Raw genomic sequence first — 11,325 nt, 5'->3', positions numbered from 1 at the left:
GCCAACTAGATGGCGAGAAAGACAAAACCCAGATGATGATATAAGGATGATGGCGTATAACATAATAGTTATACCAGAGATAATAACTTTAGATCCATATATCAAAAGACAATTCATCAAGTTAGCTATGCACTGGTATATTCATAGGCCTTCCGCTGAAGACGCCGTCGACAATGTAACAGAACTAATGGATTACCTTGAAAGGATACAGCAGCTTCACGAACAAGGAAGACTTCCACAAGGGACAGGATGAAAATGGGGCTACTGTGGATATAGCTCAAATCCCTCTGCCCAAGTCGAAGGATGGAAGGCAGCTGGTGGGGCTGCTGGAATTCTTTTGTCCCAGTGGAGAGGAACCGGAGGAAAAGTAGAAAAGCTTGGCGAAGGACTGGAAGGCCGCTGGTGGGTGGGGCTTTGCTGAAGTCTTTTGTCCCAGTGGAGGGGAATGAGAAGAACTGGACGAAAGATATGGAAAGGCAAGCTGGTGGGGCTGCTGGAAGTCTTTTTGTCCCAGTGGAGAGGAAGGAGAAAGAGATGGACGAAGGGACGGAAGGCAGCTGGTGGGGCTTGCAGGAAGTCTTTTTGTCCCAGTGGAGAGGAAGGAGGGAAAAAGGCTGGACGCAAGGATGGAAGGCAGCTGGTGGGGCTTTGCTTGAAGTCTTTTGTCCCAGTGGAAGGAAGGAAGGAAGGAAGAGCTGGACGAAGGACGGGGTTCCCAGTGGGATAGGTAAGGAGGAAAAAGCCTGGACGAAGGTGACGGAAGGCAGCTAGGTGGGGCTGTGGGTAAGTTCCTTTTGTCCCAGTGGGAGCGGGAAGGAGAAGAGCTGGAACGAAGGACGAAGGCGGCGCTGGTGGGGTGGGCTTGTGGCTATAAAGTCTTTTGTCCCTATTGGAAGGAAGGAAGGAAGAAGAGCTGGACGGAAGGCGGGAAGGGGGGGGGGGGGGGAGGGGGGTGGGAAGGACAGCTATGGTGGGGCGCTGCTTGGAAAGTTCTTTTGTCCCAGTGGGAGGAAGGAAGGAGCAAGAGCAGGACGAAGGACGGAAGGCATCTGGGTGGGGCTGCTGGAAGTTCTTTTGGTTCCCATTGGAAGGAAGGAAGGAAGAAGCGATGGACGAAGGGGACGGGAGCAGCTGGTGGGGCGCTGGGTAAGTTTTTCTTTTGTCCCATTGGAGAGGAAGGGAGCAAGAGCTGGAACGAAGGACGAAGGCAGCTTGGTGGGGCTTTGCCTGGAAGTCTTTTGTCCCATTGGAGAGGAAGGTGAAGAATAGCCTGGGACGAAGGACGTCGGAAGGCATCTGGTTGGGGCTGCCTGGAAGTTCTTTTTGTCCCCCATTGGACGAGGAAGGAGAACGAGCTGGACGAAGGACGTGAAGGCAGCTGGTGGGGGCTGCTGGAAGTCTTTTGTCCCATTGGAGGGAGGAAGGAAGAAAGCTGGTACCGAAGGAACGGAAGGCAGCTGGTGGGGCTGGCTGGAAGTCCTTTTTGTCCCAGTTGGATAGGAAGGACGAAGAGGCTGGACGAAGGTACGGAAGGCAAGTGGTGGGGCTGGGGCTGGGAAGTCCTTTGGTCCCGCCAGTGGAGAGGAAGGAAGAAGAGCAGGGGACGAAAGGACGGAAGGCAGCTGGTTGGGGCTGGCTGGAAGTCTTTTGTCCCATTGGGAGGAAAGGAGGAGAAGAGCTGGACGAAGGACGGAAGGCAGCTGGTGGGGCTGCTGGAAGTCTTTTGTCCCAGTGGAGGAGGAAGGCAGAAGAGCTGGAACGAAGGACTGGAAGGCAGCTTGGGGGTGGGGCTGCTGGAAGTCTTTTGTCCCAGGTGGGAGAGGTAAAGGCGAAGAGCTGGACGAAGGACGGGAAGGCAAGGCTGGTGGGGCTGCTGGAAGAAGTCTTTTGTCCCAGGTGGAGAGGAAGGAGAAGAGTCTGGACGAAGGGACCGGAAAGGCAGCTGGTGGGTGCTGCTGGAAGTCTTTTGTCCCAATTGGAGAGGAAGGCTAAGAGCCTGGACGAAGGACGGAAGGCAGCTGGTGGGGCTGCTGGAAGTCTTTTGTCCCATTGGAGAGGAAGGAGAAAGAAGCTGGACGAAGGTACGGAAGGCAGCTGGTTGGGGGCTGCTGGGGAGTCTTTTTGTCCCCATTGGAGATGGAAGGGCAAAGAAGAGGCTGGACGAAGGACGGAATGGGCACGCTGGTGGGGCTGCTCGGAAGGTCTTTTGTCCCTAATTTTGGAGAGGAAGGAGAAGAGCTGGACGAAGGACGGAAGGCAGCTGGTGGGGCTGCTCGGAAGTCTTTTGGTCCCATTGGAGAGGTGAAGGAGAATAGCTTGGGAGACGAAGGGACGGAAGGCAGAGCCTGGTGGGGTGGCTGCTGGAAGTTCTTTTGGTCCCATTGGAGAGGAAGGTAGAATAGCTGGACGAACGGAAGGGCTGGGAAGGCAGCTGGTGGGTGCTGCTGGAAGTCCCTTTCTGTCCCATTGGAGAGGAAGGAGAAAGAGCTGGACGAAGGACGGAAGGCAGCTGGTGGGGGCCTGCTGGAAGTCTTTTTTTTTTTTTTTTTTTTGATCCCATTGGTAGAGGAAGGAGAAGAGCTTGGGCCGAAGGACCGGTAAGGCGAGCTGGTCGGGGAGCTGCTGGAAGTTCTTTTGGTCCCATTGGGAGATGGAACAGGAGAAGAGCTGGACGAAGGAACACGGAAGGGCAGCTGGTGGGGTCTGCTGGAAGTCTTTTGTCCCCATTAGGAGGAAGGAAGGAAAGAGCTGGACGAAGGACGGAAGGCAGCTGGTGGGGCTGCTGGAAGTCCTTTTTGTACCCGTTGGAGAGGAAGGTGTGTGGAGAAGAGCTGGACGAAGGACGAAAGGGCAGCTGGTGGGGTTGGCTTGCTGGAAGTCTTTTGTCCAGTTGGATAGGAAGGAGAAGAGCTGGAACGAAGGACGAAAGGCAGCTGGTGGGTGCTGGGCTGGAAAGTCTTTTGTCCCAGTGGGAGGAGGAAGGAAGAAGAGCAGGGACGAAGGACGGAAGGCAGCTGGTGGGGCTGCTGGAAGTCTTTTGTCCCAGCAGTGGAGAGGAAAGGAGAAGAGCTGGACAAGGACGAAAGGCAGCTTGGGTAGGGGCCTTGGGGCTGCTGGAAGTCTTTGTCCCAGTGGAGAGGAAAGGAGAAGAGCTGGACGAAGGAGGACGAAATAAGGACAGCCTGGTGGGGCTGCTGGAAGTTCCTTTTGGGGTTCCCAGTGATAGGAAGGAGAAGAGCTGGAACGTAAGGACGAAAGGCAAGCTGGTGGGGCTGCTGGAAGTCTTTTGTCCCCTCCAGTGGAGAGGAAAGGAGAACGATCTGGACGAAGGACGGAAAGGCAAGCTGGTGGGGCTGCTGGAAAGTCTTTTGTCCCATTGGAGATAATGGATAAGAGCAGGACGAAGGACGGAAGGGCAGCTGGTGGGGCTGCTGGTGAAGTCTTTTGTCCATTGGAGAGGAAGGAGAAGAAGCTGGACGAAGGACGAAAGGCAGCTGGTGGGGCTGACTGGAAGTCTTTTGTCCCAGTGGGAAGGAAGGAAGGAGAAGCTGGAACGGGAAAGGACGGAAGGCAGCTGGGGGGGTGGGGCTGCTGGAAGTCTTTTGTCCCCAGTGGAGAGGAAGGAGAAGAGCAGGACGTAAGGAACGGAAGGGCAGCTGGTTGGGGCTGCTGGAAAGTCTTTTGTCCCTCCATTGGATAGGAAGGAGAAGAGCTGGACGAGGTACGGAAGGCAGCTGGTGGGGCCTGCTGGAAGTCTTTTTGTCCCATTGTGGAGAGGAAGGAGGAAGAAGCTGGACGGAAGGACGGAAGGCAGCTGGTGGGGCTGCATGGAAGTCTTTGTCCCATTGGGAGGAATAAGGAAGTGAGCTGGACGAGGACGGAAGGCAGCTGGTGGGGCTGCTGGCTGAAGTCTTTTGTCCTCAGTGGAGAGGAAGGAGAAGAGCAACGCAAGGACTGGAAGGACGGAAGGCGTGGTGGGGGCTGCTTGGAAGTCTTTTCTTGTTCCATTGGATGAGGAAGGAAGGAAGAAAAGCATGGACGAAGGACGGGAAGGCAGCTGGGGGTGGGGCTGCTGGAAGTCTTTTGTCCAGTGGAGAGGAAGGAGAAGAGCATGGACGAAGGAACCGGAAGGTCAGCTGGTGGGCTGCTGGAAGTCTTTTTTGGTCCCAGTGGAGAGGAAGGGAGAAAGAGCAGGACTAAGGACTTTTTCTTTTTGGAAGGTGCAGCTGGTTGGGGGCTGGCTGGAAGTCTTTTGTCCCATTGGAGAGGAAGGAGAAGCGCTGGACGAAGGGACGGAAGGGCAGCTGGTGGGGCTGCTGGAAGTCTTTTGTCCCAGTGGAGAGGAAGGAAAGGAAGAAGAAGCTGGAACGAGGTACGGAAGGCAGCTGGTTGGGGCTGCTGGAAGTCTTTTGTCCCATTGGTGCGGAAGGGAAGGGAAGAGACTGGACGAAGGACGGAAAGGTCAGCTGGTGGGGCTGCCTGGGTAAGTCTTTTGTTCCCAGTGGAGAGGGGAACGGAGAAGAGCTGGACGAAGGGCGGAAATCAGCTGGTGGGGCTGCTAAGGAAGTCTTTTGGTCCCAGTGGAGAGGAAGGAGAAGAGCTGGACGAAGGACGGGAAGGCACGCTGGGTGGGGCTGCTAGGAAGTCTTTTCGGTTCCCAGTGGAGAGGAACTGGATAAGAGCTGGACGAAGGATGGAAAGGCAACTGGACGAAGGACGGAAGTCAGCTGGTGGGGCTGCTGGAAAGTCCTTTTGTCCCAGTTGGAGAGGAAATAGAAGATCTGGCCGCAACTACGGAAGGCAAGCTGGTGGGGCCTGCTGGAAAGTCCTTTTGTCCGCCAGTGGGCTAGGAAGGAGAAAGCGACGAAGACGGAAGGCACTGGTGGGGAGGCTGCTGGAAGTCTTTTGTCCCAGTGGTAGAGGAAGGAGAAGAGCTGGACGAAGGACGGAACGGCAAAAGCTGGTGGGGCTGCTGGAGTTCTTTTGTTCCCAGGTGGATTGGAGGAAGGATAAGAGGCTGGACGAAGGCGACGGAAGGGCAGCTGGTGGGGCTGCTGGAAGGTCTTTTGTCCCAACGTTGGAGAGGAAGGAAGAAGAGCTGGACGAAGGACGGAGGGCAGCTGGCTTGGGGCTTGCTGGAAGTCTTTTGTCCCTTGAGAACGGAGACAAGCTGGACCGAAGGAACGGAAGGCAAAGCTGGGGGCATCTGGAAGTCATTTTCCCAGGTAAAGAAGGGAAGGAGAAGAGCTATGAATGGACGGAAGGCAGGGGCTGGGGTGTGCTGCTAGGAAGTCTTTTGTCCCAGTTGGAGAGGGAAGAAGAAGAGCTGGACGAATACGGGAAGGCAGGCTGGTGGAAGGCTGCTGGAAGTCTTTTGTCCCGGGTGGAGAGGAATGAGAAAGCTGGACGAAGAGGAAGGCACTGGTGGGGCTGCTGGAAGTCATTTGTCCCAGTGAGAGGAAGGAGAAGAGCTGGATGATGGGACGGAAGGCAGCTGGTGGGGCTAAGCTAGAAGTCTTTTGTCCCAGTGGAGAGGAGGAGAAGAGAAGCTGGACGAAATACGGAAGCAGCTGGTGGGGCTGCTGGAAGTCTTTTGTCCCAGTGAGGAGGAGAAGAGCTGGACGAAGGACGGAAGGCAGCTGGTGGGGCTGCTGGAAGTCTTTTGTCCCATTGGAGAGGAAGGAGAAGAGCTGGACGAAGGACGGAAGGCAGCTGGTGGGGCTGCTGGAAGTCTTTTGTCACAGTGGAGAGGAAGGAGAAGAGCTGGACGAAGGACGGAAGGCAGCTGGTGGGGCTGCTGGAAGTCTTTTGTCCCATTGGAGAAGGAGAAGAGCTGGACGAAGGACGGAAGGCAGCTGTGGCTGCTGAATCAACTTTGTCCCAGTGGAGAGGAAGGAGAAGAGCTGGACGAAGGACGGAAGGCAGCTGGTGGGGCTGCTGGAAGTCTTTTGTCCCAGTGGAGAGGAAGGAGAAGAGCTGGACGAAGGACGGAAGGCAGCTGGTGGGGCTGCTGGAAGTCTTTTGTCCCAGTGGAGAGGAAGGAGAAGAGCTGGACGAAGGACGGAAGGCAGCTGGTGGGGCTGCTGGAAGTCTTTTGTCCCATTGGAGAGGAAGGAGAAGAGCTGGACGAAGGACGGAAGGCAGCTGGTGGGGCTGCTGGAAGTCTTTTGTCCCAGTGGAGAGGAAGGAGAAGAGCTGGACGAAGGACGGAAGGCAGCTGGTGGGGCTGCTGGAAGTCTTTTGTCCCAGTGGAGAGGAAGGAGAAGAGCTGGACGAAGGATGGAAGGCAGCTGTTGGGGCTGCTGGAAGTCTTTTGTCCCAGTGGAGAGGAAGGAGAAGAGCTGACGAAGGATGAAAGGCAGCTGTTTGGGGCTGCTGGAAGTCCTTTTATGTCCCAGTGAGAGGAAGGAGAAGAGCTGGACGAAGGATGGAAGGCAGCTGTTGGGCTGCTGGAAGTCTTTTGTCCCAGTGGAGAGGAAGAGGAAGAGCTGACGAAGGACGGAAGGCAGCTGGGGGGCTGCTGGAAGTCCTTTGTCCCAGTGGAGAGAAGGAGAAGAGCTGGGGTGCTCATGGGTCGAATCTCTGCCCAGGACGAGGATGGAAGGCAGCTTTGGTGGGGCCTCCTGAAGTCTTTTGTCCCAGCGAGAGGAAGAGAAGAGCTGGACGAAAGGATGAAGGCAGCTGTGGGGCTGTGGAAGTCTTTTTGTCCCAGTGGAGAGGAAGGAGAGAGCTGGACGAAGGCCGGAAGGCAGCTGCGTGGGGCTGCTGGAAGTCCCTTTGTCCCAGTGGAGAGGAAGGAGAAGAGCTGGGGTGCTCATGGGTCGAATCATCTGCCCGGAGAAGGATGGATGGAAGGCAGCTGGTGGGGCTCCTGGAAGTCTTGTTGCCCAGGGAGAGGAAGGAGAAGAGCTAGGACGAAGGAGGAAGGCGCTGTTGGGGCTGACTGGAAGTCTTTTTGTCCCCAGTGGAGAGGAAGGGAGAAGAGCTGGACGAAGGACGGAAGGCAGATGGTGGGCGATGGAAGTCCTTTGTCCCAGTGGAGAGGAAGGAGAAAGAGCATGGGGTCTTCACTGGGTCGAATCCTCTGCCCAGGACGAAGATGGAAGCAGCTGGTGGGGCTCCTGGAAGTCTTTTGTCCCAGTGGGAGGAAAGAGAAAGAGCTGACGAAGGACGGAGGCAGCTGAGGTGGGGCTGCTGGAAATCTTTGTTCCCGTTGGAGAGGAAGGAGAAAGAAAGCTGGGGTGGGCTCATGGGTCGAATCCTCCTGCCAGGACGAAGGATTGGAAGGCAAGCTGGTGGGGATGATGGAAATCTTTTGTCCCGAGTGAGAGGAAGGAGAAAAGCTGGGGTGCCTCATGGGTCGGAATACTCTGCCCAGACGAGGTGAAGGCCAGTGGTGGGGCTGCTGGAAGTCTTTTGTCCCAGTGGAGAGGAAGGAGAATAGCTGGGGTGCTCATAGGTGGAATCCTATGCCCAGGACGAAGGATGGAAGGCAGCTGGTGGGGCTCCTGGAAGTCTTTTGTCCCAGTGGAGGGGAAAGAGAAGAGCTGGACGAAGGACGGAAGGCAGCTGGTGGGGCTGCTGGAAATCTTTTGTCCCAGTGGAGAGGAAGGAGAAAAGCTGGGGTGCTCATGGGTCGAACCCTCTGCCCAGGACGAAGGATGGAAGGCAGCTGGTGGGGCTGCTGGAAATCTTTTGTCCCAGTGGAGAGGAAGGAGAAAAGCTGGGGTGCTCATGGGTCGAATCCTCTGCCCAGGACGAAGGATGGAAGGCAGCTGGTGGGGCTGCTGAAATCTTTTCTTTGTCCCAGTGGAGAGGAAAGGAGAATAGAACTGGGGTGTGCTCATGGAGGTCAAAAATCCTCTGCCCAGAACGAAGTATGGAAGGCAGCTGGTGGGGCTGCTGGAAATCTTTTGTCCCAGTGGAGAGGAAGGAGAAGAGCTGGGGTGCTCATAGGTGGAATCCTCTGCCCAGGACGAAGGATGGAAGGCAGCTGGTGGGGTGCTGGAAGTCTTTTGTCCCAGTGGAGAGGAAGGAGAAGAGCTGGGGTGCTCATAGGTCAAATCCTCTGCCCAGAACGAAGTATGGAAGGCAGCTGGTGGGGCTGCTGGAAATCTTTTGTCCCAGTGGAGAGGAAGGAGAAGAGCTGGGGTGCTCATAGGTCGAATCCTCGGCCAAGGATGAAGGATGGAAGGCAGCTGGTGGGGCTGCTGGAATTCTTTTGTCCCAGTGGACCTTACCTTACCTTACAGACCTTACAGTTCGTTCGGGTTGCCTCAGGTCCCTCAGTGTGAGGCACCTCTAATGTCTACCAGAGAGTTGCTAGTACATCTTCCGGTATATTTTGCATCTTCCAATCTTGGATGGTCTGGGATGCAGTTTAGATATTTGTCGAGCTTATTCTTAAACACATCTATGCTCACTCCTGAATAATTCCTCAGATGAGCTGGCAACGCATTGAATAGACGCTGCATTATCGATGCTGGTGCGTAGTGGAATAATGTCCTGTGTGCTTTCCTTATTTTTTCTGGTATAGTTTTGGGCACTATTAATCTACCTCTGCTTGCTCTTTCTGATATTTTTAGTTACATGATATTTTTGCTATTCCTTCTATCTGTTTCCATACCTGAATTATCATGTAGCGTTGTCTTCTCCTTTCTAGACTATATAATTTTAAGGATTATAGTCTTTCCCAGTAGTCAAGGTCTTTAACTTCTTTTATTCTAGCTGTAAAGGACCTTTGTACACTCTCTATTCGTGCAATATCCTTTTGATAGTGTGGGTACCATATCATATTGCAATATTCAAGTGGACTACGAACATATGTTTTATAAGGCATAATCATGTGTTCAGCTTTTCTTGTTTTGAATTGCCGTATCAACATTCCCATTTTTGCTTTACATTTTGCCAAAAGAATTCCTATTTGATCACTGCATAACATGTTCCTATTCATCATCACACCAAGGTCTTTAACTGCTTCCTTATTTGTGATTGTCTCATTATTAGGTCCCCTATACGCATATAGCTTTCCTTCTCTGTCTCCATAATTTATTGATTCAAATTTATCAGAGTTAAATACCATCCTATTTACCTCTGCCCAATCATATACTTTGTTAAGGTCTCTTTGTAGAGCGTTCCTATCTTCATCACAAGTAATTTCTCTACTTATTCTTGTGTCATCAGCGAAACTACTCACTACCGAATCCATAACATTACTGTCTATGTCTTCAATCATAATAACAAACAGTAATGCAGCTAACACCGTACCTTGTGGCACACCGGATATTACCTTGGCTTCATCCGATTTCTCATCGTTTGCAATAACTATCTGTTTTCTGTTGTGTAAAAATTCTTTTAACCATCTTCCTACTTTATCCACGATAGTGTTTTCTAATTTTCTTCGCTAATATATTATGGTCTACTTTGTCAAAAGCTTTTGCAAAGTCTAGATAAACCACATCTGTTTCATATTTTTGAATATGTTCTCACGGTGGACTAACAATTGGGTTTGTGTACTTTTTCCGGGTACGAAACCATGTTGTCCTATATTAAACAAATTATTTTTTATTAAATGTTTCATAATATTTTTCTTCATTACCCTTTCATACATTTTCATAATATGTGATGTTAGACTCACAGGCCTATAATTACTTGCCTCTATACTTGATCCACTATTGAAAGTAGGGGTAATATATGCTAATTTGTGCTCATCATAAATCTTCCCAGTATCTACACTTTGTCTTAATAATATTGCAAGTGGCTTTGGGATAGAATGAACTACTTTCTTTAACAAAATAGCAGGAATTCCATCAGGCCCTGCTGCAGCTCCATTTTTAATTTCATTAATAGCCTGCACAATATCAGCTTCATTAATATCTATGTCAGCTAAATATTCACTATTTTCGTCCCTTACTTCTATATCATTATCTATTCTAGGGGTGAATTCTCTCTTATATCGTTCTGCCAATATGTTGCAAATTTCCTTTTTTTCATTCGTTAATCTCCCTTCAATTCTTAGAGGGCCAATTTCTATTTTTCTTTTATTCATCTTTTTCGCGTATGAGTATAATAGTTTGGGGTTTTGCTTGATATTTATTAGGGTTTTTTCTTCCAGGTCCCGTTTTTCATTTTCTTTTGATTGTATAATCTTTTGTTCTGCATTTTCTATCTTACTTTTTAGTTCTATATCTTTCCATGCATTTTTTTCTTTTGCAAGACCTTTTTTCCACTTTCTGATTTTCTGGAACATGATCCTTCTGTCTCTTGGTATGCATGACTGATGTTTACCTTTCTTCTTCGGTATATATTTATCCCCTATTTTCTCTAATATTTTATATAATATCTCCGTATTTACCCTTATGTCATCACTTACGAAAATGTTATCCCAATCTTTGTTTAATTCCTCATTTATTTCTGACCATTTTATATTTTTACTGTAGAAGTTGTATTTTCCATATCCTTCCCACTTTTTCATTTCTTGCTTATCTCTGTTTTCACTTGCTTTGGAATGGACTGTTGATTCTATGACATTATGGTCTGAAATACTCGCATTATAAAACTATTATTTCTTTAACATAATTCATCTCGTTCACAAATACTAGGTCTAAAGTATTTTCCTTTCTTGTTGGCAGGTGATTTATTTGTTGAATGTTGTATTCTAGTAGCATATCTAATAGCTTTTCGAATTGCCTCTTATCTTCTGCACTACTATTACTCTCTTTTTTATATGTATAAGTACAACCACAATCTCCTATTCGTTCTTTCCAGTCTACGAAAGGAAAGTTGAAGTCTCCAGATAGGAGAATAGTCCAGTCCTTATGATTTCTACATATATCATCCAATTTTTTTATTATTAAGTCAAACTCTTTAGTATTAGGAGGTCTATATATTACAATGCTCATTAATTTTTCAGATTCAAATTCTACCGCTATTAGTTCACATTCTGAGTTACTATATTTCTCATATATTTTTCCTTGTTTTTTGTCTTTCCCATATATTGCGGCTCCCCATTGATTCCTATTTTTTCTATCTGATCTATAAGTTTGGAACCCTTTTATTTGATCATCATTCCCAGTCTCTTGGGAATACCAGGTTTCACTTATATTCGTTATATCTATTTTCTTTTCAATTTGGGTTAGTTCTTCTAAGTACTCTATTTTTCTTTTTGAGTTACTCGTAACTAAACCCTGCGCATTCATCACTATGATTGTTTGCATGTTTTCTCCTTCATTTAATATTGGTAATAATAAGGATTTTTCCATGTCTCTTTCCTGTTCTGGTATGTTGTTCTTTTTTTCATTTCCAGAAATTCTGACATTAAAAAAT

At 49.9% G+C, this 11,325-nt stretch overlaps 1 protein-coding gene across 1 annotated transcript; it reads right to left on the bottom strand.

Moving 5' to 3' along the window:
* Window positions 1–261: 261 nt before the first annotated feature.
* Window positions 262–3,768, bottom strand: LOC135201118 (nascent polypeptide-associated complex subunit alpha, muscle-specific form-like). The gene has a single exon (XM_064229993.1). It carries the CDS (start codon window positions 3,766–3,768, stop codon window positions 262–264), a length of 3,507 nt encoding a protein of 1,168 aa, XP_064086063.1.
* Between the last annotated feature and the right edge of the window lie 7,557 nt (window positions 3,769–11,325).

Source organism: Macrobrachium nipponense, chromosome 28 (genome assembly GCF_015104395.2).
Source record: "Macrobrachium nipponense isolate FS-2020 chromosome 28, ASM1510439v2, whole genome shotgun sequence".
NCBI lineage: Eukaryota > Metazoa > Arthropoda > Malacostraca > Decapoda > Palaemonidae > Macrobrachium > Macrobrachium nipponense.
This window is presented reverse-complemented; position numbering and strand designations above follow the sequence as displayed.